The following is a 24,465-nucleotide window of genomic DNA, read 5'->3' as shown; positions in this document are numbered from 1 at the left end:
GTTGTTACAACCTCCGCAGCCACAGTGATGGTTGTTGCCTCAACCTGTGCTTCCAGCACATTGATCCTCTCAGCATTGTTTGGCGTCATGGTCACTTACCAAAGCTTTCCAAATCCCACAACGAAGGCAATCGAACTCACATAGCAACTCAACCTTGGGCTCTGATACCAAGTATCACGGTCCGATTATTTTCACACCCTTGTGAAGGGCCGTGCGGCGCTAGCTAAAATACTCTTATTTAACTAGTCAGCCTATCGTTTACCAACATTCATCCACGAAATACTTTTATTAGTATTCAATCAAATGGCAGCGGAAACAGTAAGCATTCATGAAAGTCGTGGCAAACAAGCAGTAAACATTGAAGTAAACATAACTCATTAATAACACCTCCATTGACGTCGTATGTTTAGCGAGGGAGGCAAGTAGGCTAAACACACGATGTCAACGGAGGTGTTAATGAATTTCGTAGATTCGATATTTACTACTTGTTTGCTACTACTTTCATGAATGCTTACTGTTTTCATTACCATTTGATTGAATACTAATGAAAGTGTTCGTAGTTGAATGTTGGTAAACGATAGATTGACTAGTTAAACAAGAGTACTTTAACTAGTGTCGCACGGCTCTTATGTAAAAATACACACCTGTGATGACCCTCTCCAACCCACCTCACTTTCCATAAATGCTATAAGTTATTGATCAAACCCCCAAACCCCTCTTCATATCTTTGAGGATAGAAGAGAAGAGGCTCCAAGAAGAAGTAGAAAAGGGTGAAAAAATGGCAAATGGGGGAGGAGAAGCCATGGTGAGGAACAAGCAGATCATTTTGAGGGACTATGTGGTGGGTTTCCCAAAAGAATCGGACATGGAGGTGAGGACTACTGCTTCGGTGCGCCTCCAGTTGCCCCAGTCCGAAGGGGTGCTGCTTGTGAAGAACCTCTACTTGTCCTGCGATCCCTACATGCGGAATCGGATGTCCAACATCCAGGACAGCTACGTTGAGTCCTTCACCCCCGGCTCCGTAAGCACCCCATTTCATCAATTCATCAATTCATCATTCCCGCTTTTTAAATTCATTCCCAACCCCCTTTTTTGGTATTTCTGTATCATTTGTTTATGCTGGAATACTGTAGATTCGGATAATGTTAATTAAGAATACCACACTTGTAAGGTTGTGCACCACAGTTGACGCCAAGTTCTACCATTATTTTATCTCTGGAGCCATGGATTATTGGTTCTTTGGATACTTGCTTTGAATTATAGTATGTATAGCACTACGTGTCCTTGAAATGTTTCTCTGTCGCTACTGTAGAAACAGTTAACACTTCAATTTCTCTTAAAACATTTGTCTCTATCTATACACACCCTTGATTATTGACTTTGATAAGTGGAACGAGTTTGGGCCTTCCTTATTCGGGTTTGTTTTTTTTTTTTCTCAACTATTTGTGTGTTTGGTAGGAGGGGAATGGAAGGAAATGGAGGAAGACGTTTAGTAATACTTCTTTGTTTGAGAGTTAGTTTTAGGAGCGAAATGGATTGGAAGCTTCGTCAATATTCCTTCCCGTTACCTCCAAGTCTGAGTTCCCCCAAATAAAAATCCCGGAATAGTTTTGGAAGAAATGTAACCTTATGTTTGGAAAAGTTTTGGATTGGGACTTGTGTGAATTTGGGCAATATGTAATACAAAATTGTTTTAAAATTTGTTCAAATCTAACCCAATTCAAAATCTAAGACCTGAAATTCATGCTTCTAAATGCAACGTAAGAATAAATTTAATGATATCTTTATATTAATGTTTTAAAAGGTTTGCCTTAAGAAAAGGCATGCCTAAAATGCCTTGAGATTTACCCTAAAATACCATATCTTAGAATGGCCAACATATTACATGCTTAGACTTAGGCATTTGTATAGAAGGCATGCCCAGTGTGCCTGTTTGATTGAAGCTTACACATTTTGAGTGTGTGAATCTTAAGTTAAAATTGGTTAGAAAGTTTTAAGTACATGTTTATATGAAAAGAATGTCTTAATATGAGTTAATAATCTCTAGAACTCTTGACCTTAACCTTTCCAAAATAATTAAGAGTTGCACCTTAGCTCTAGAAACTAATTTCCAACACATTTACACATTTAGACTTGGGCACTTGTATATGTTTTATAGAAGGCATAGGCACATTATTCTATAGAAGGCATGTACAATGTGCCTTTTTAATTGAAGCTTTACACATTTTGGGTGTGTGAACCTTAAGTTAAAATTGGTTAGAAAGTTAAGTATGTGTTTATGTGAAAAAAATTTCTTAATGTGAGTTAATAATCTCTAAAACTCTTGACCTCAAACTTTCCAAACTAATTCATCTTAGCTCTTGAAACTAATTTCCAATAATTTTGTTTAAACATGTCCAAATTTGTGGTTCAATATCTCTGCCTTATCATAAACCATGAATATAACTCACGCTGAATTTAAGAGAACAGAGCTCAAGCTTCTAATTAAAAAGTATGTGAAATTCAACATAACTCAATATTATTTTGTATTATGATTTGTCTAAATTCACCAAATATCAAATCGGAGGCTTGAACTTAAGACTCCTAAACATTGATTTAAATTCAAAATTCAAAACAGATAGCATGATTACTTTGCAACTGTTGGTTTTGCATTTTGGAAGTATATTTCTTTCTCTAGATAGAAATATCAAATATTGCATCCGTTTTAGCATTTGAAGCTTGAAAACTTGAACAAATTCCTATGATTTTCAAAGATGGTTTTTTTTTTTTTTTTTTTTTCTGATTGGTCCTGTTTAAGACTATGATTTCGTTATTTTTGTTGGTAATTATGCAGCCTTTAATCGGATATGGAGTGGCTAAAGTTTTGGATTCTTGGGATCCAAAATTCAAGAAGGGTGACTTTATTTGGGGAATGACTGGATGGGAGGAGTATAGCCTAATCACATCAACTGGAAATTTTTTTAAGATTGAGCACACTGATGTTCCCCTTTCCTACTATACAGGAATTCTTGGTAAACTTTTTATATCTTGTTTAGAAAAAAAAAAAAAAAAACCACCTTGGTTAGCAGGTCCCAACCAAAGTTGTGAGGAACTTGTAATGATTACTGAATGACTGATTAGCATGGATTTGGCTTAAAAGTGGATTGTTATATTAATCAGTATTCAAATATGCTTGTGCACAAGAAATTATATTTTTTTATCTTGACATGGCTATTTTTTTTTTCAACTTTAACTTTATGATCGAGCACACTGATGTTCCCCTTTCCTACTATACAGGAATTCTGGGTAAAATTTTTATATCTTGTTTAGAAAAAAAAAACTAAAAAATCCACCATAGTTAGTAAGTGACAACCAAAGTTGTCAGGAACTTGTAATGATTACTGTATGACTGATTAGCGTGGATTTGGCTTAAAAGTGGATTATTATATTAATCAATATTCAAATATGGTTGTGTACAAGAAAATATATTTTATTATCTTGATATGACTTTTTCTTTTTTCAACTTCAATTATATATATATATATATATTTTTAGTGTAGGTAGTGGGCACCAGAACATTTTGACCAAAAAACATTTATAGTTTAGTTGAACCATCCTGTGCATTGCCTTGAGCATTCTAATGCTGTTTTTCTGGAAATTATCCAAAAGGTAGATTGAATATGGACTTTTGATCCCTTGTTGCAATGACCTAAGGGCACTAAGCCAATCTGGTAGATATTCAACTTACTCCCAGGTTGCATGGGAAATGAGGGTTTGATCTTGGAGATGCTGCATTTGCATAATATGCATGATACTATTTCAGTAACTTGAGCTGCTCAAGATCATGTTTTTCCCATAATTTTGTTAGCCTTTTCAAATCCGCTTCTATCTTTTGTAATGTTTTTATGAATTTCTTTTTGTGCAGGCATGCCAGGGATGACTGCCTATGCGGGTTTTTATGAAATTTGCTCTCCTAAGAAAGGAGAATATGTCTTCATTTCAGCAGCATCTGGTGCAGTTGGGCAGCTTGTTGGGCAGTTTGCAAAGTTGCTGGGTTGCTATGTTGTTGGAAGTGCTGGATCAAAAGAAAAAGTGAGAATCCCTTCAAGAGTCCCATCTTTACCATTTCTTATCATATTGCAATTTAGTAATTGCTACTTCAATTTTTCAATAATGATGGTTCAATCTTAAATGTATTTTGATGAGTCACCATCTTTTTTACATTCAAGCTAAAATAATAGGCCAATGGATATGATTTGTGTGGTCTAATCCGTGGTTTTAAAATCTGAATGCTGACCAACTGAGCAATGCACTAGGTTGCCAATTGGACCGATTGATCAACCCTCATCTGGTCAATTCAGTTTGATGTCATATACAGACATAAATTGATATATGCATACATACACGCATGCGCACACACACAGTCTAAAGCCTAAACAACTAAACTAATCTTTAAAAAATGTTGCAGTTGATGTCATATGCATGCATGCATACGCACGTACCTACATAAATACACACACAAAGTCTATATCTAAAGCCTAAACAACTAAACTAATATTTAAAAAACGGGTGGCTATGTATCCAAATAACTTCTTTTTGTTTTAAATAATATTAGATTCAAGGTGTGATATTGATATTTGGTTCATGTACAAAGTAGAAATATAATCAAGTAAAAAAAAAAGTAGAAACATGTGAGATGGTCAAAATCTTGGTTTTAAAACCCTAACTAGTAACTAATAGATCATTGCACTAGGTCAGTCAATTGGATCAATTGATCAAACTTCACCTCAGTTTGATGTCATATACATATACATATATGTACAAATACACACACACTAAATCTAAAGCCTAAACAACTAAACTAATTTTTTTAAAATATTTTTCTTGTATACATACAACTTCCTCTTTGTTTTCGGGAAAAAAAAAATAGAAACATGTGAGATGGTATTCAAATATATTTTGTGCAACTATACTTTCTAATACTAAAGCAGTCTCCTCTCCTAAGTATTGTTCATGTGTATAGGTGGTGTAGGGTTCTAACCTTGGCCACCGCAAGCACATCCCTGAAGTATTTTGCAACTGGTTTAACTTGGTTTGACCAATTAAGCAATTCTAGGTTGGCCGGTTGGATTGATTGAGCAACCCTCACCTCAGTTTGATGTCACATACATATACATATATGTATATATATATAATCTAAATCCTAAACAACTAACTTTTCTCTAAAAAATATTGTTTATATATAAAAATAACTTCTTTTTTGTTTGAAATAATATTAGATTCATTATGTGACATCGATTCATGGTTCTTGTATAAAAAAGTAGAAATATAACAAAGCAAAGAAATAGTAGAAACGTGTGAGATGGTATTCAAACATATTTTGTTCAACTATATTTCCAAACATTGGAGCAATGTTCCTATCCTAAGTATTCATCATGTGCACAGGTGATGCAAGGTTCTACCTTGGCCACTACCAATGGCAGATCTAGGACCTACAGTTAGTGGGGGCTGAGTCATTTGTGCTCCATGAACCAGGCAATTCTTTAAATTTTTTTATTCATTTTATCGAATTGAAGTTTATACAGTTATTCATTCATAATCAACAAACAACAACAACAACAATAACAAGGCTAAGTCCCACTGAATGAGGACTATATGAATCCTTTTTCATCAATCCACACGATTGAGGGCATTTTCTTCTACTAAGTTAAAAGCTATTAAATCCTGCCTCACTACCTTATTCCAAGTTATTTTAGGTCTATCCCTTCCTCCTCTAGTACCATTTACAATGACTAGCTCGCTCTTCCTCACTATTGCTCCAGTTGGCCTATGTTTCAAATACACAAACCAACTAACTCGCCCCTCCCTTCCCTTATCTTCTACCAGTGTTATGTCTAACTTATTTTGAATATGTTCATTCCTTAATTTATCCTTTAATGTGATACCATTCATTCACCTTCATGCTCATTTCAGCCACTTTCACTTTTTGAATGTATTGTTTTTTAGTTGTCCAGCATTTTGATTCATAAAGTATGGCTAGTCTTATAGTCGTCCTATAGACTTTCCTTTTAACTTTTATTGTATTCTATGATCGCGACACACTCCTCCATTTTACCCAACCTACTTTGACTCTATGTACTACATCCTTTTCAATTTCTCCCTCCACTTGGATAATTGATCCGAGATGTTGAAATCTATTATTGTTATTGATTTCTTGATTATCAAGTTTAATCTTGTCGTCAATATTCCTCCTTACATGGCTGAAATTAGATTTTATATATTCTATCTTCATTCTACTTATCTCGAAACCTCTAGACTCTAAAGTTGTGCGCTGAAGTTCAAACTTAGACTCTACCCTACACTTACTTTCATCAATCAAAACAATATCATTTACAAACAACAATCACTTTGGGTATTTCTAGTAAGTTCATCAATCACTAAAGCAAACAAAAAGAGGTGTAAGGTAGAACCTTGATGTACATCTATTGCGATTGGGAAATCTTTGGATCTCCTCCTGCAATCCTAATACTAGTTCTTACTCTACCATGCACATCCTTAATGACATCAGTATATACGTTGCATACTTCCTTCTCCATCACCCACTAAATGACTTCCCTAGTTACTCTATCATGTGTTTTTTTCTAAATCAATAAAAATCTTATGCAAGTCCCTCTTATTTTCCCTTAACTCTTTTGTTAATCTCCTTAGTAGGTAAATAGCTTCTGTTGTCGACCTCCTAAGCATTAAACTAAATTGATTCTTTGAGACCCTCGTTTCTGTTCTTATTCTTTGTTGAATTACTCTTTTACATAGTTTCATTGTATGACTCATAAGTTAATTCCGCATAGTTATTACAATTTTGAATATCACCTTTGGCATCTTCTTAGTTTTTATAATAGTATTGAATAGATTGGTTAACCGCATGCTTCCCTTATCCCCCTAGACATTTCCAAACTTCAATTGGGATGTTATGTGGTCCTATAGATTTCTCACTTTTCATAATCGTAAACTATTATATTACTAATTTTGGCATAGCTTTGGAGTACCAATCAAAACAAAGTAGGGAGAAAAAAAGATCAACTATTGCCACATTCATTTAAATATATATATATATATATATATACCTTACAATTGCCATCGACGGGTATTCATGTTTAAGAATTGCTTAATAATCAACTTATTTGCAATGCTATTGAAAATCTATCTTTTAATATAGGTAACATGGAAAAAGCAACAATTTAAGGTTTACCTTAAATTAGGACTTATAATAAATAAAAAAAACTAAAAGTTCCTATTTATGAAACTTTCAGAAGATAGAAATCTAGAAATCTAATCCTTTTTATTTGAATTAGACCTCCAAAGAGAAAAACTGGAAAAAAATTGAATTAGCCCACCAAATCTTATTTCTTTGGGCTTAGACCCTATGTAACCAATGTTGAGTGGGTGCCATCTCCAAAAGCCCTGCTGCTTTAGGCCCATTACATATATACTATCAGTGGTTTTTTTGTAAATTGAGTGTGGGCTGTACATCAATGTGAATCCACACCTTGCCACCACGAGCACGTGCCTAAGTATTTTGCAACTGATTCAACTAGATTTAACCCCGATTTAGCACAAAATTGAGTCTCACACCTATACTGGACTTTGCTGAGGCTAGGTTAACCCAGTGGCAGAGCAAAGATATTTGATCAGTGTAAATTACTTGTATTTAAATTTTTTTGTTATACACTATTTTTATAGCCATCTATTATTATCAATTTAACACAAATTATCATATTATCAATTTATCTACAACACTTGTTATTATAATTATTCAATTGTTTATAATGAATATTAGAAGAGTTGTTGTCTCCGCATATGTAGGTCATCAAATCGACACATTTGTATGCATTTTGTTTATGCTAGACCAGAATCAGACACATTTAACCAGCTTCTAATTTTATGTTGCCTTTTGTTTCTTTCTTTTTTTATTGTTTAATATAGGTTGATTTGTTGAAGAACAAGTTTGGGTTTGACGAGGCTTTCAATTACAAAGAAGAGCAGGACTTGAATACAGCTTTGAAAAGGTTAGTGGTAATATTTTGTTGCAAGGTTCCTCATTAAAGAAATGCTCAAAGCTTCTATTTTCAGTTGGAATTCCCATATTTCGAATTAATGAATTGAAACGGGATGAATTACATAACATTATTTGGGGAGTGATTGACAATTCAAAAGTGTAAGCAGCAGTTCCCATATGGTAGAGACTTGAGAGGTCGCTCTTGGAGTACTTCACACAACTTGATGAAATTCTACCATTTTCCTCTGTTGTTTTGCCAGGATATGTGTAGTTCTGGTTTATTTGTATGAGAAACTTGGATACCTTCCTTTGGTTGGAATAAAGGCTACGTAAGTTTTAATATGTGAAATGAAGCATAATAATGTCTTCCCAGAATACCCTCATAACAGGAGGGGAAGCACAATTCTAGTACTGACACCCTAAACTGCCAATGGCAGTTCTAGACAATTAGGGTGCAATCAAAATAAGAGATTTGACATGCCAAGGGAGGGGTCCTAAGCCCATATGCACAACAAAACTAACCATCTCCCGCCTGCCAGCCAGCAAAGGCTTAAGGATTTTGCAGGTATAAAAGTCAAAAAGAAAAAATATATATGTTTCAATGCATGTCCTTGTTTCATCTCGTATAAATGGTTTGCCATGGGATAGTCCAGTCCAATTCCATTCAGTAATCAGTCTATAGTCCACATGCAAAACCTTAGCAAACTTTAGCTGGCACCTGGCAAAATAAACACTCAAGAATTTTTTCGCTTTTTTTTTTTTCTTTTCAAATTTCCTGAAATTAGAATTTGTGATATCCACCACTTCCATTTTTGTTTCCTCAGGTATTTTCCTGAAGGCATTGACATCTACTTTGAGAATGTTGGGGGAAAGATGCTGGACGCAGTGCTGTTGAACATGAGGAACCACGGCCGCATTGCTGCTTGTGGAATGATTTCACAGTACAACCTTGAGCAGCAAGAAGGTGTGCACAACTTGTTCTGTGTTGTTACAAAGCGGGTAAAAATAGAAGGGTTCCTGGTTTTTGACTACTACCACCTCTATCCAAAGTTCTTGGATCTGGTTCTGCCTTACATAAGAGAAGGCAAGATTGTCTATGTGGAAGACACAGTCGAAGGCCTTGAGAGTGGCCCCGCTGCTCTGATCGGGCTCTTTACGGGTCGCAATGTTGGAAAACAGGTGGTGGCCGTTGCTCGTGAATAATGTACTTCTGCTGCTGTGTTCTGGGGATTTTTTTGGTTTGGCAGAAAATTGTGTTGTGCCTTTTTTGGCATTGTGTAATGGTGTGCTCCTCTCATCTGTTTTGGTATTGTTTTTATGGGTTGACTTTGAACCTTGGGCAATTACAGATGAGAAAATTTGCTGTATAATAATTGGGACTTGTTCTCTGTTTGAGAAACCCAAGTGTTGCTCATCAGGAACTCCACCGCAGTTGTGAACTTGGATTCGATACACGCCGGACGAGTATTTGCTGCTGCTGTGTTGAAATGGAATAAGTTTCCTTGTCTAGTGCATCATCATTGAACTAAGGCGGCTTGCTATCACTTCTAATAATATATTTGTTTGTGTTGCTAATTTTTTTATTTCTATTATTGATTTTAAATTATTTTTTTAAAAAAAAATTAAAATTTTATTAAAATTAATTGTTTGGACATGTTGCCACAACACTATGATAACAATTTCTATTTTTTTATTACAATATGTTTTAATTAGTATTTTGCATTCGCTTTATTTTTATGACATCTTTTTATTGCTGTTTGATTCAAGTAAAATTGACCATTTACTCAACCAAAATTTTAATTTTTTTTTTTTCAAATCTATAAATACTAGAAAACTAAAAAACTTGCTAGTTTTTAATTTTTAATTATTACTTTTAGATTTTAGTTTTTGTTTCTAGTTTTAACCCTAAACTAGCAGGCTTCTACTACTATGCCTTACCAAATTATCAAGGACTGTTTTAAGCCTTTAATCCATCCTATTCAGTTCTATAGTTAACAAGAACAATATTGGACAATTGGCGCAACACTCCACCTTACTTGTTCTATCACACTGCTCTTCAATCCTGCTAAGAAACAGCCATTTCAAGCATCTGTCTACCCATGCTCATGTTGAAGTAGAACATAATAAAATTTGGGAAACCACAACCTCGCATAAAATGGTCCAAACTATTCCGTGATTTCTATTATTTTTAAACCAACCTTGGTTAAACAAATGCATACAAAACCATCCACACATGTTTCTAATGTGCCAAGCCTCCCAAGGCCCTTCCTGATTATAATGGAAATGAGTATCCACGGAGGTACTTGGAATCCACGCCGGACTCTCGCACTAGAGCTACTCGACCTGTACGTGCCACCTACAAATACATAGTTAATTATCAAATAGTATTTAAGAAGAGATGGAAAGTTCTTATCGAGAGAAGAACGGGGGAGGGTTGGATGCGACGAGCATTAAGCTTGCTTTTGTTTATCTACCACACCAAGCAGATTGAGGACTAGTAGGAGAACCCAACCCAACCCAGAATGGGGAGCAGCTGCTCCCAAGAAACCAAAGAACAAACTCAACTAAAACGAGGCAATTTAATTCTGACAGAAACTAAGATCAAAGACTGCAAGACAAACCTCACAAATACCATAAGGCTCTAACAATCTCTGCATTGCAACCATCTTGTTTATATCTCCAGTAACCTGGCACAGGTTCAACAATCAATTTTTTTACTCACACCAGCGCTTGAGAGAATGTAGAATAATAATAGGTGAAACGATGAGAAATGAGAAAAGACTGCACACAATCAAACATAACACTTCCTGTGGGTTAAAAGCAAGGAAAATGAGTTTTCCACTTTTGTTGCATGTACATGGAACCACATTATTAATCATAATGGTATAGGTCAAAAGAGCACATGGCTTGGCACTCTATTGCAATGTTAAACACATTGAAAAAGAATGGTTTGATATAAAGTTCCAGCTGTTGGTTTTATCAATTACCATGAAGTCATGGCAGTGGTATTAGATCAAAATGTATTTGTCCTTTAATTACTCTACAGTTCTACAAGGGCGTTCGGTTGCAAACTCTCTCACATGCTCATTTATGCTTAATTCAAAAGCAGGTTCCAGGCAACTGGAGTAGCACATACTAACCACCACCTATCAGGAATCTATGATTATTCAAGTTCCTAACATTTATGCATTAACCATTTGAGTTTATATTTAATTAGGTGCAGTTTTGAAAAAAAAAAATGTAATTAAAATTTAAAACAGCCAAAAAATTTCTTTGAGCAATAAAACAATTCCCCTTTCTTATTTGTAATTAGCATGAACAAAACAAACTTCAGTGGAAAGTTGTCTCACAGACCCCATATATTTAACATTAATTACACCAAAAACACTTCAACGCAGTTTTTTTCCTCCTTTTCTACCCTCTGGTTCTTAAAATGTTGGGTAAGAGAAATGATCAGATGCAATCGTAATAAAAAGAACATAACTAAAGTGAAATCATAGAAACCTCAAGGGTTATTGTATGATCTGACACATCAACAGCTTTGGCCCTAAAAATGCTGGCAATATCAAGAACATCGCGTCTAGCAGCAGTGTTCACAGCAATCTTTATCATCACCAACTCCCGCTCAGCAAAAGGCAAGTGAGTAATATCCCGAACCTGAAGAAGCCACCAACATTTTTTGTGGCAATAGAACTATATTATTGCAAGAGTTTCCAAAACATTATGATATGATATTTAAAGCAGAAAAAAACAGAATTCAAATGTCTTGTCCATAATACTAAAATACAACAGTAATCAACAATAAAATAGCCAGCCCAAATCTAAAATGTAAATATTAACAAGTAAAATCATGTTACGAAAATGGACTAAAAAATGAATAACCTTGTTTTAAACAACGCAAACTTCTTCATAAAAATAAATGAGAAAGCTAGAGCAAGTCATTTAAGATTTATCTAAAGTACCCTCTAAGAATGCCTCATGTAACTGATGATTCAGAGGCATCTCACAGACTATCCTACACCACTAGACATTATACACATTTCTATGTAAGGCTTTTCAGAATCCATGCTAGGTAAGATGCATGTCATTCCCATGGGATGACATCAACACACTTTCACTCGTATGGCCTTTCAATTAGAGGATACAAACTGCAAATAACAGTATATAGCTTCTATTCACATGCACAGTGCGCATGTATGCATGCGAGTATTATTATTTGCTAGTTAGACTATGAAGAATAAAACGTGTTGATCGAGTATCTACACCTCATGGAGATCTATTAACTTATAAAGTTGCTGCACCAACTTTGCAATTGATTCGTCAGTACCAGGAACAACGGTTGTAATCCGAGAAAGCCCCTCAGTTTCTGCATGTCCAACGGCTAAACTCTAACAACAAATGAATAAGATCGTCAGGCACACAAAAAACATTTATCAAATAATAGAAAGCAATAAAAACAGGAATCAAAAATCAATCCAGGCAAACCTGAATGTTATAGCCCCTTCTAGCGAAAACCCCTGTAACTACGTTGAGAACTCCAGGACAATCATTTACAATTATGGATAAAGTGTGTGACCGGATCCCAGATGCCTGAAATGTAAACAAATCACATGGAGTTTGCACCCTACCCAGAAAGAGATAATGAAAAATAACATAAGACCACCCTATCCAGATGAAACTGTTCCTTCTCTTTTTCACACCAACTATTTGAACGACAGTTTAAACTCTACTAGGAACTAGAAGAATACTAGAATATAACTAAAAAGAAAAAATAAAAAAATGAATATTAGACCAAGTTTCAATTCAGAGCATGCACATAACCGATTCTCACCAATCATTTCCAGAATATTTCATAAAAAGTTGCAATTGCCTATCATCTGCTACCTAAAAAGGATGATGCATTAGGAGAGATGAGTAAAACTGTAAAAGGATCATAGGCAGCACTTAGCTTCTTACATCATCATCATTGAGAACACCCCAGTGAGCATCCAGAACTTGATTAACCAAGAAACCATCAGCAGGCTCCACAGGATAAACATCTCCCTAAAAGTTGAATCAAAAAAAAAAAAGGCATCATTTACATAATTGACAATTATGATACTTGAATTGCTAGAAACTATGCAAACAGCAAATGGTACAGTTTCAACCAACCCTGACAGATAATTTTTACAGAGGGTACTTATTACTTGTTGCAAACTATCCAGCCTATGTTTCCATAACAATTTTAAGGGATCAAAGCAAAAGGCGGAAGTATTGAAAACCATGTACCATCAACAGAAAACAGAAAGTCTTGTCCAGCACAAATTAAATACGCCTGGAAAAGCAACAGATTAAATGCATATTGTTCCTCTTAGTTGCACCAATACTAGACATGTAGTAAATCTTATATTTAGAGATATACACACATTTGTTTACAATTAGAAAATTACTTATACAATACAAAGGAAAGTGAACACCATAAACAATCAATGTTTGAGCCAGCAATAGATTCATTTATGTCTTACAGAAATTCAATATAAGGAAAACAGTAAAAAAAGGCATTTGGCTCGAGTTATCCCGAATGCCACCTTGAATCACTTTCTCCCAGGAGTAGGATTACGATCTCACACAAATATTTTCATTTGGTTCGCTCATTAGCCTAGGAATACAAGATTATATTGTTTAAATAACAAGGGTGCGCTGATGTTATTTCAATAAGAATACCCCAAAACCAATTGCTACAATAATAGTACATACATTCTTGTTAGTAGGGATATTTTTAATCATAATTATTTAATCATAATAATATTTTTGACCACAATAATGGTAACAACCATTTCATCCAAGGACAATGAATGGTAGGGATAGTTTTGTCCCATTAGGTTAAATTATCATGGGAATTTGCCAGAGGGAGATATGGTTGGTTAATGGATACAAGAAGAAATCTTTCATTCTCATGGAATTCAAGATACTTCCACCAGGTATTCCCATGGTTCCCATACGCTGGTGCCCAAAATTCCAATGGCCACATTAGCCTGAACCAAATGCCATCTAAGATACTAGCTTCATCCACAACTTATCGATATGCACACACTCGTGGAGATGATGCTTCATCTCATAACCAACATACTATTCATTCCGCACTAATAAATAAGAAGGAACATGTCTACTTTGTTACATGCATGCATGTGCACATCGTTGCACATTCAGCCAGATCAAGGAATTCTTACATTTTGATATCCATACAATCATTAACACAAAGAAGCAAAAACCAACATCATAATTATTCATTAATGAATGTTCCATCCATAGCACAGCATGTCCTCATACAGATCAGGGAAAAAGTAACATCCAAAGCTCAGGCAAGAGCATACCCCTGCAGACAGATCAGGTTCACTATTAAGAGTTCTATCTCTAGCCCCTGCAAAAGCATCTACAGGCATTGGTTCTCCGAGATCAGGGTATGAAGCTGCTGAAAATCGCCAAAAAGGAGCAGACTCGCCCATCTTTTCCCTCCTCAAGGCAATCTACAAGAAACAGCAGTTTCATAAATAGATACATTGCATGAAATACCATTCTCATAAAACATTACATGAAATATACAGTCACAGTCCCTTAAAATGACATCAAAAATAAAATTAAGGTTATATTTGGCTGTGTAATGAAATAGCTATTGTATAGTGATACATCAGTTTACTAAGGAAAAGCGAGTGTTAAGTTAAGACAATGGCAGGCAAAAGTTGTTATTCCAACTAGAATGGAATAGCATAGAAATAGATACTCCCATGGTAAAATTTGGGGAATGGCAATTCCTTGACCATCTCGTATTCATTGGAATAACACCAACTTTTGCACTACAATTAGCCTTGAAATTGCACCCTCCCTCTACAATTTCCATTCCATTCATTCCATATTCCATTCCAAGTACCAAACGTAACCTAATAGAAAAGACAGAAAAATAAAACAATACATTTCATGAAGAATTTCGAAGGAAAGCATCCAACCTTTCCAGTTCTAGCAATTTCTTTGATCCCAAACTTACTTAAATTTCTTTGCACAGCAACCATCTTTCCTGGATCTCCAGTTACCTGGATCATTGACATAGACTGATTTGTGCGAGGTTTTAAGGACCAAAAATGGGGGCAAAAAATATTGTAAGCATACATGTAAACAGATACAGGGATGCACCATCTATACAAAGTATTTAAGGACAGCTAGTGCCATGAAGTGCCACACATAGGCACCCGTAAAAGCAAACTGCTTCCACAACATTTGAGCCTCACACTTGGATCTTGAAATTGACTAAATTCCAATCACTAGGCAATTTCAACTCACATGTTGAAAGTGGGGCCAAACCCACTCTAGATTACCGAAGTGGAATAAACATGATGAAATATCCATAGAACATGAAATGGCATAACTCAAGCAACAAATTCTTCATAGAAACTCACTCCCACTTATCAAGTTTGGTGCCTTACGTGCTGCAGCAAAGTCATCATGCATCCAGGAGTCTAAATTGACATGTAATATGTATTTAAACATAAATATATTTCCTTTAAAACATATTTGATTACTATATTACTATTTGACATCATGTTAGGTTTTATACAAACATTAAAATTAAATGTCACACTTCGAATCTAATATTATCTAAAAAAAGTCATCTGCATGCACAATTTTTTTTCGATATCTATAATTATGTTATGCTGACTGCTGATATCATTGTTTGGACCAGCGGGCTGCACTAGTCGCTGGTCCAGAATTTAAAACCATGGTTTATGCCTATGAATTGAAAAATAATACAAACTAATCATTTACAGCTTTGGCAAAAAACCTCAATAGTTAGTGAGTTTTCTGAAATGTCCACAATTTTTGCACGGAAGATGTCCACTAACCACATGATCTGCAGATTAGAAACCAAGAAACAGAATTAGAAAACAAAACAAAAAAGTGAATCCAAAATCATCAGAACACTTTTTTTAAGTCACATTAGTACACTTTCAGTTAAGCTATTTAATGACATCAAATTCTTGAAACTATATATATATATATATATATATATATATATAATTCACATATACGTGATATAACATTAGCAGAAACTCAATGTAGCTACCTCAGCACGGTATTCAGGATCTGCATCAATTTTTATGAGCATCAGTTCACGTTCTACCTGTGGCTCCTTTGAGAGATCTTCAACCTGGTCAAAAAGTTATTTAGAGTAGTAAAAAATAAATTAATAATGCCAACAATTATCCAAAAGGGGGGCGGAGAAAACATATAAAATAAGATGCAAAAAAAAAAAAGCACTCCTAAGAACATTAAAGTAGCTCACTTATCATCAAAAAGAAAAGGGGTTCCAACCACATGGTTTTTAATACTATCACATTTTTTGCTGGCAGTCACAAATTTATCACCAGTCATCCAAATAAAATTCACGATGTATCAAGTACTCAAAATGGAAAACTCATCAAAAAATGATAACCTTCAAGACATTCACAAGCTTGTGAAGTTGCTCTACCACTTGCTGCAAAACCCTTTCAGTTCCAGAAACAACTATGGTAAATAAAGCTTTGTCCTTGTTCAAACCAACAGCAAGAGACTCAATATTGTATCCTCTCCTTGCAAAGACCCCTGCAATCCGATTTATCATTCCACTTTCATCTCCAACAAACACTGAAATAGTGTGGCGTGTCACCCTGAATATAGAAGAAAACGCAATGCAGGAAAATATATATTAAACACTCAACAAAAAAAAGTCAAATTTTCTATACTAGCACCACATTATAAAACAGGTTTATCTTGTGAAGTTTGCAAGCCAATGATGTCAGAATGCTTGAACGTTATTAAAATTATATTGCAATGTCCAGAAATAAAACAGCAAAGAATTATAAATTTACAACATTAATTGCCCATAATCTACGTAAGACATCAGAAAATTCATGAGTACCAAATAAGATCAAGGGAAAGAAGAAGAAGAATAAACAAATGCATGGATTGAACTCAATAGGATCATTAGTACTCCATGCCACCAGTGTTGGCAGGTGGAAAAAGAACGAAAGAATTAATTATTGTCATTCATTAATATGAACTGAACTCACACCTTCAGAAATAATCCAATAGAAAAAGGTAATTAAAATAATTCTAAATTAACAAAAACGAAAGGACAAAATTAAGTCAACATAATATTAATACAAATCAACTTATATGGACAGAAAGTAGAATAAAAAATAAGTCTATTCATCCATGAGAATAACTTCAACATATACTATAAAATCAAGGAAGCAAAAGCCTAGTTAAATCAACCAAAAGAGTGATTTAAAGCCATCATTTCCCAACAGAAATGAAAGATATCATCTTAACTTATAAGCATTCACATTGAAAATACAATTATAAATGAAGTGACCAACATGAAAGTAATCATCTTAACTCATATACATACAAATTAAAATATCTACCAACACGAGGCCCATCGGAAAAGTGCATTCACCAGGATCATAATTTACAATTCACGAACATAGGTGCTATGGAGAACCTTGTCTGGGAAGTTAAAGAAACCACACACCAATACATAAAAACAAGTAAAATAATTGTGCTGTGTTTGGGAAGGAATTTGATCGTAATACATTGAAGCAAGGGAAATGTTTAAGCTGTATTCAGGAAGAAGGAAGTGGAGCATTGGATATGGAATTGCTTGGAATTGGATGATTGCAAAATTCCAAATTAAAATATCCATTTCTCTATTCCCTAAACAGCCTTATGTCGGGTGGGGGTGCGGGTGGGGGGCCACAAATCCAAATTCAAGTCTCAAAATTCATGCTCTCAAATACTCATTAAGTTGCTTATTTTTTTTGTTCATTTTTAACTTTTCAAAAAAAATCAAAAAATTTCCCTCTTTTTTTTTCAATTTCTCAACATTTGTATAAAAAATTCGAAAAATATCAGTTAATTATTTTTCAATTTTTTCACATAAATGTTACAAAAGTGAAAAGTATGTGAGATTTTTGTAATTCTTTGATGACTTTAAACAAGCCCATCAATGTTCATCAACCATGAAATACTTCTACGAAATTGACAACCAGATGGGAAAATTCAAAACAAGCAACCTCCTTATCAAAACTTCTATTATTAAATTACACCCTAAGGTTATGTGTGCACACACAAAGCAAATACAAAAATTAGAGAAAATTATAAAGGACGAAAAAAAAAAAGAATTTACGTGGTTCTATAATTTGTCTATGTCTAGGAATCTCTGCACAATTTTCACTATCAAACAAAACATTATCTTTTAAAGTTTCAACTTTTGGCTACAATGTAATTATATATTCCTATATAAAAACCCTAAAATACCCTCATATGATATATAGATGTGTTGCGTCCTAACTCAAATATACTATACCATAGACCCCTGAGCCCTTCCATTTGTAAGGGCTTTCAAGTAGATACCCTCTAAATATGAGTCACAACTCAACAATTTCTTATCAACTCACTAAAGCATGTAAAATATTGGTAACAATATCTACTCCTCAAAAAAACTGATGGGAGCATCAAATTCAGACCTTGAATTTAGATTTGTCTAGATTTATGCAAAAAGTCAAATAAAATTAAATTGCATTTTTCTAAATCCACACGAATCCAAATTCAAGTCTCGAAATCCATGCTCCCAAACACTAGTTAAGTTTTTTTTTTTTCATTTTTACCTTTTCAAAAAAATTTCAAAAATGTCCTCTTATTTTTCAATTTCTCAACATTTGTATAAAAAATTCGAAAAATATCAATTAATTATTTTACAATTTTTTCACATAAATGTTACAAAAGTGAAAAGTCTGAGATTTTTGTAATTCTTTGATGAATTTTAAATTTTTTTTTTTTTAAATCACAACTAAACAAGCCCTTCAATATTCATCAACCGTGAAATACCCCTACGAAATTGACAAACAGATGGGAAAATTCAAAACAAGCAACTTCCTTATGAAAACTTCTATTATTCAATTACGCCCTAAGGTTATGTGTGCACACACAAAGCAAATACAAAAATTAGAAAAAATCATAAAGGAAGAAAAAAAACATGAATTTATGTGGTTCTGTAATTGTCTATGTCTAGGAATCTCTGCACAATTTTCAGTATCAAACAAAACATGATCTTTTAAAGTTTCAACTTTTGGCTACAATGTAAATATATATATGTTGAATAAATTAGTAGCAATATGTTAGAATGTGTTGATTTGGGTTGTCCTAGTCTTTAGGAATTCAATAGTTTTGTTTCTGTTTGCTGCCTAGTTTGTAAGAGTTGTTTAGCATGATGTTAGTGGTGTCTATTTTTGTGTTTGTAACCGTTTGTTTTTTAACCTATATAATGGTCGTTTCCTTATCAATGAGGCAATGAAGTTTCAGTCCAACTCTGTTTCCCCTTGTTTTTTTTATCGTTTTCTCCTTCCATTTTACATCAGCCCTATATAAAAACCCAAAAAATACTCTCATATGATATATGAGTGTATTGCGTCCTAACTCAAATATACTGTTGTACCCTGAGCCCTTCCATTTGTAGGGGCTTTCAAGTAGATACCTTTAAATATAAGTCACTACTCAACAATTTCTTATCAACTCACTAAAGCATGTAAAATATTGGTAACAATATCTACTCCTCAAAAAAACTGATGGGAAATAATCATAAATCAGCAAAATTTCATTAAATTCAGCATATCCCAGTCAGAAAAATAACACAAAAACGCATGTATCTATGAAACAAACTAATAAATGCAGTTTTAAGAACAGTAACGCACTTCGATCTGAGCATGGAAGGAGCAGAATCGCCAGCAGGAAACCTTTTTTTGTTGAGATGCTTATCGACGGCGCTTGCAGACACCACCAGTTTCTTGAGCTCTAGGTTCTTGGGTTTGGGTACTGAACCATAAATAGTAGCAGGTGAAAGCCCTAGGGTTTTCGAAAAACCTAGATTGAATGTGGATTCCAAAGCAGGTTTAAGGCACTGAACCGATACAGCCGCCATCTTTGAGAGAGGGAGCGCGAGGGAAATGAATTGAGCAGGCAACGCGAAGCTGGACATATGCAGTGCCGAACTCGGTACTTTAGTCATCTTACAGCAGACAATAACAGTTCGACTGGTTTCAATTGACCATTTTGCCCTCCGTTTTTCCTAATAACTTCTCGCAGTCACGCTAACGAAAAGCCCTAGCAGTCGGGTCACCTGCGAACCCCAAACGACGCCGTCAATGGCGTTATCACGAGCTCGTGCAGCTTCATCCGCCGCCTTTGCCAACCTCCTCCGCCGCAGTTTCTCCGCCGGTAAATCTCTCTCTATGTCTCTCTCTTGATCCGTGATCTCTCTATCTCTCTCTCACTCTCTCTTCCGCAGACGCCTTCGATTCGCTCTCTCACAGCACCGTCACATCGCGCAAGAGCCTCATGATGAAGCAGATGATCAATCTCGACATGAACTCCCAAATCGGAAGCTGCATGCCCCTCTCCGCCATGCGAATCGGAACATCCATCCACAACATCGAGATCCGACCCGGCCAAGGCGCCAAGCTCGTACGAGCCGCCGGCACGTCGGCGAAGATCCTCAAAGAGCCCACTTCGCGGCAAGTGTTGATAAAACTCCCTTCGGGAAAGCAGAAGCTAATAGACACGAGCTGCCGTGCCACGATCGGGACGGTTTCGAACCCGCAGCACAAGGCTCGCAAGCTGAGGAAGGCCGGACAGAGCCGGTGGCTCGGACGGAGGCCCGTCGTTCGCGGTGTCGCGATGAACCCCGTTGATCATCCTCACGGAGGTGGTGAGGGAAGGAGCAAGAGTGGCGGGAGCTTTGGACGGGGGTCGCTGACCCCATGGGGTAAGCCCTGCAAATCTGGATATAAGACCGGACCGCTTAAGCGTAAAAAGTAGAAGCTTTATTTGTTTTTGTGTTTGGATTCTTTGTTTTTGAAACTCTTATATGATGGAAAGTGGAATGCAGGTGGCCGAGGCATTTAGAATGATTTTCTTCTTATGGGTTTTGTGATCTGGATTGAGTTACGTTTTTGCTATTTGATTTGAGACGAAAGCAGTTTATGAATTGGGTGAATTTAAGCTAGTTACTTATCTAACATTGATCTTGTCAGATATATTGGAAGAAATGTCATTTCATCACATTGATTAGGAGGGAGGGAGATCAAGCCTCAGGTTTAGATTTTTTTGCATAATTAGAAAAAATTTGACTGAGTTTTGAGCTGTGTTTTGTCCAAATCCATACAAATTAAAATTATTCTCCAATTCCATGCTAACAAAGGCAGTGCCAACATCCTTCTGAAGAATATTTTCCCCTTGTTATAATTGCATTAAGGTGTCCAAAAAACAAACGAAGATGAGAAAGAATGCTCAGATGGTTCATTAAGTCAGGTGACAATCTCTCTCGCTCTCTCTCTTTGTTTGCGCACTTACGCATTTGAGCTACACACATTGGCAATTGTATTGTATTTGATTTAGGGCACAACTGTAAGTGGGTTCGATATGTGCAGCTTTAGTTGAATTTTCATTACCTATAAGATGCCAAACTGGTTTGATTGGAGCCTTAGGGCATAATTTTGTGCAAGGTATCCTTGCATGTCTTACTTCGTTGCATGCCTATACACTTGAATTATTTAGCATTCCTTATATTTTGTATTATTCACCTATGGTTTGACTTTAGAAATACGTTGAGCACGTGTGAGATTGTGTTCCATGATATCATGAATTATTCTATGCTTGTGCTTGTGCATCGCATTGTAGGTGCTAGGCTTGTAATGAAGGGTTTCTAACATTGTTGTTTGAATTGAGTAATCTCATTTAACTAGATGGTGCTATCAATTACTTGAAAATCATGGAGAAAGAAGTAAGGTTTTGTATACCCTTCTGAAATCATGTTCTTCAACTCAACTTGAGCTGCTGGTAAAGGATCAACTTGCTTGTCAAAATCTGCAACCTCTTTTACAGATCACTCTGTCACAGGTTCTCCTGAAAGCAGACTGTCCTCTGAACTTCTCTCATCCAAGCCTTCTAGTTTCTCTTGTTGGCCCTTCTCTGTCTCTAAACCAGGCATAGTATGCTACAGTTCTGAGATTGAGCTCTCAGCATTTGGGCCCTTATTTTTAATGACCCATATAGCTTGTCTTCCTCTGCTCTAGAGGCTTGGGCCTCTGATTCTCTCATATTGAAATGAAATGCCTGATAGGGGAAAAAAAAAATATTGCCCCAACCCCTGTGATTGTGAATGGTAGTCATTCCTGAATTTGTCCTCAGTGTTGAACCTCCTCTGACAGCATCAACATAGGATTTATTCAGCGAAAGTCTCTGGAACACACTTCTCCTCTCACTTTTTCCTCTGACTTAATATTCAATAAGTAGCTTCTGGTCTGTTGGAATCTTCATTTCAGGATACCTCTAAATGATAGGGAGATGGTGGAGATGTCGTCCTTGTTGTCTATGTTGAACAATTGTAAATAATCCTTGGGTAGGGATGTTCTTTTTTGGTGTATGGATCACTTGGGGGTGTTTTCTTGTTAATCATTTTTAAAATTTTGACCTATTCAAACTCTCCCTTTCCTCTTTATCCTAGAAGGTTAAAGTTCTCCCAAAAATTAAATCTCTTACTTGGTTAGTTGTGCTTAATAAAATTAATACCAATAACTTGCTACAGATTAGGAGACCTTTGAGGGCTCTCTTTTAGATGTTTGCATGCTCTATTATAGTAATTCCAAAACAGCCTCCCATCTCTTTTTGCATTATGACTTTGCATGGAGGATTTGGAATAAATTGTTTAGTATTATGGAAGAGAGTTGGGTATGCCCCCAGTGGAGGGCTTGTTAGTCACTTGTTTTGTTGGCAAAGGATAGGGCAGCTTTATGGAAGCATAGCAAGTATGCAGTATTATGGGCTTTATGGTTGGAATGTAACACGCAGATTTTTTTAGGGGAAGAAGTTGAATTCGTCTTTGATGTGGGAAAAGATTCAGTTTTTGACTTCTTTATGCTGTGTTGGGTTTGGAATTTTTAGGGAAGCTAACTTTTAGGAATTACATAGGGATTGGAAGAATTGGTTGGCTTGATTTCTGATTTTCGTTGTTTTATTTTTTTCCCTGGTTTGTTCCAAATTTTCTTAGGAGATGCCTTATTCTCCCTTGTAAATTCTTTCATTACCCTATTAATGAAATTTCTTTTTGCTGTCAAAAAAAAAATCTAGACACTGGCTCTGTCTTTTGGGCATGAAAATCTAATGAAGCGAAAAGCAAAATGGAAATAGTTTTTGCGTGTCTATTCTGCGGCCTATGATGTGATTTAGACAAGTTTGTTACTGCCTATAATCTTTGTCTTCATTAAGCTCATCAAAAAAGAAAATTTTTCTTCATTACGTGTGGATCTAAATGGTCTGCGTGCAAGGGTCAGATTATTGCCTTGCCTTAAAAGATTTTAATGTCTGTTGTCTTAGTAGAAATGTTAAAAATGTAATGCGCTCTTACCTATAATGATTAGTTCATAATCAGGGGTATTTCAGAACGACCATGTCATAGGTCAGATGATGACAAACTCGTGTCAAATTTGGGAGCTAGGTTGATCATGTGCAATTTAAGTCTTATACAACTAAATGTTGTGCACTAAGTTGTGAGGTTAACTTGCAAAGTTATATTTTCATGACATATTGGTGTTATGATTTAGGTTAAGAACGTCTACTTCAGTCCAAGGCTGATAAGTCTTGTTACATTGTTTCCATATTTTGCATGAATAGTTCAGTATGGGGTTTTTTGGAATAGAAGTTTGAGCTGGTTGCATTTTTTAACAATTGAAGAGAAAAGGACAACTCAATTTAACTGAACTCAGTAAAACCTTAATCACAACTCTGGGTGTGGCTCTACGGTTGCTTTAGTTTTATTTATTTTTAATGAGATATTGAATTGCTTTGTTTCGGTTCTCATTTTTTTTGTTATCAATATATCTTTTGTTAAATTATGTTGTTTATCGCATGATTTTTTCAATGCATCAAGCTCTTCCTTTTACACCTTGCACAACCTTCAACTTAAAGATAAATAGCTCCTCCCTGCCTCTTTGCTGGCGCATTTAATAGTTTTCTTTAGCTGTAATTAAACTGTCATCATTCATTTTGGCCTCACTTGTGCTACATTTCTACTTCAGATCTTCTCATGAATGCATCCATTGATTTTTCCATTTGTTTTGTAGAGACCTTATCCATCTCTACATCCATATCAACATTTTTTCCTCACTGCTATCTCACAGCATCATAAATATTAGTTTAGCAAATTACTAATGACATTGCACAATCTCTGAATTTGGTAGTTGCCAGAACTATTAAGTTCTGAAGTTGCTTACATGTTTTTTCCTTCTTATCTTCCTCATTTGATATCCTTTTTGGATATTATGGGCGACAAAGCAATATAATATCCAAAAAGTAAAAGTTGTCGA

At 35.4% G+C, this 24,465-nt stretch overlaps 3 protein-coding genes across 3 annotated transcripts; 2 read left to right on the top strand and 1 right to left on the bottom strand.

The window, feature by feature from the left end:
• The first annotated feature begins 661 nt into the window (after nucleotides 1-661).
• On the top strand, nucleotides 662-9,610 carry LOC131150377 (2-alkenal reductase (NADP(+)-dependent)-like). Its single transcript, XM_058101066.1, has 5 exons — nucleotides 662-1,021; nucleotides 2,834-3,011; nucleotides 3,905-4,071; nucleotides 7,963-8,045; nucleotides 8,860-9,610. Exons 1-5 carry the CDS (start codon nucleotides 779-781, stop codon nucleotides 9,236-9,238), a joined length of 1,050 nt encoding a protein of 349 aa, XP_057957049.1. The 5' UTR covers nucleotides 662-778; the 3' UTR covers nucleotides 9,239-9,610.
• A 554-nt stretch (nucleotides 9,611-10,164) lies between these two features.
• LOC131150375 (acetolactate synthase small subunit 1, chloroplastic) lies at nucleotides 10,165-20,142 on the bottom strand. The gene is made up of 12 exons (XM_058101064.1): nucleotides 19,798-20,142; nucleotides 16,500-16,713; nucleotides 16,131-16,214; nucleotides 15,849-15,917; nucleotides 15,019-15,102; nucleotides 14,389-14,541; nucleotides 12,992-13,078; nucleotides 12,521-12,625; nucleotides 12,301-12,423; nucleotides 11,540-11,692; nucleotides 10,657-10,722; nucleotides 10,165-10,391 (listed from the first exon to the last, which is right to left on the bottom strand). The coding sequence occupies exons 1-12, from the start codon at nucleotides 20,109-20,111 to the stop codon at nucleotides 10,308-10,310; spliced, it is 1,536 nt and encodes a 511-aa protein (XP_057957047.1). The 5' UTR covers nucleotides 20,112-20,142; the 3' UTR covers nucleotides 10,165-10,307.
• A 42-nt stretch (nucleotides 20,143-20,184) lies between these two features.
• Nucleotides 20,185-21,012, top strand: LOC131150376 (large ribosomal subunit protein uL2m). Its single transcript, XM_058101065.1, has 2 exons — nucleotides 20,185-20,320; nucleotides 20,391-21,012. The coding sequence occupies exons 1-2, from the start codon at nucleotides 20,248-20,250 to the stop codon at nucleotides 20,918-20,920; spliced, it is 603 nt and encodes a 200-aa protein (XP_057957048.1). The 5' UTR covers nucleotides 20,185-20,247; the 3' UTR covers nucleotides 20,921-21,012.
• Nucleotides 21,013-24,465: the final 3,453 nt, after the last annotated feature.

Source organism: Malania oleifera, chromosome 3 (assembly GCF_029873635.1).
Source record: "Malania oleifera isolate guangnan ecotype guangnan chromosome 3, ASM2987363v1, whole genome shotgun sequence".
In the NCBI taxonomy this organism is placed as follows: Eukaryota; Viridiplantae; Streptophyta; class Magnoliopsida; order Santalales; family Ximeniaceae; genus Malania; species Malania oleifera.
The sequence above is the reverse complement of the archived record's forward strand: the minus strand, read 5'-3'. Positions and strand labels throughout refer to the sequence as shown.

Excerpts from the sequence above, each read along its gene's own strand:
- LOC131150376 (XM_058101065.1), top strand. The coding sequence starts at position 20,248 with ATGGCGTTATCACGAGCTCGTGCAGCTTCATCCGCCGCCTTTGCCAAC. Across the intron at positions 20,321-20,390 it reads CCGCCGCAGTTTCTCCGCCG|ACGCCTTCGATTCGCTCTCT; the intron begins GTAAATCTCTCT and ends TCTCTTCCGCAG.
- LOC131150377 (XM_058101066.1), top strand. The coding sequence starts at position 779 with ATGGCAAATGGGGGAGGAGAAGCCATGGTGAGGAACAAGCAGATCATT. Across the intron at positions 1,022-2,833 it reads AGTCCTTCACCCCCGGCTCC|CCTTTAATCGGATATGGAGT; the intron begins GTAAGCACCCCA and ends GTAATTATGCAG. Across the intron at positions 8,046-8,859 it reads TTGAATACAGCTTTGAAAAG|GTATTTTCCTGAAGGCATTG; the intron begins GTTAGTGGTAAT and ends TTGTTTCCTCAG.
- LOC131150375 (XM_058101064.1), bottom strand. The coding sequence starts at position 20,111 with ATGACTAAAGTACCGAGTTCGGCACTGCATATGTCCAGCTTCGCGTTG. Across the intron at positions 12,626-12,991 it reads GTGTTCTCAATGATGATGAT|GCATCTGGGATCCGGTCACA; the intron begins GTAAGAAGCTAA and ends TTTACATTTCAG. Across the intron at positions 12,424-12,520 it reads GAAGGGGCTATAACATTCAG|AGTTTAGCCGTTGGACATGC; the intron begins GTTTGCCTGGAT and ends ATTTGTTGTTAG.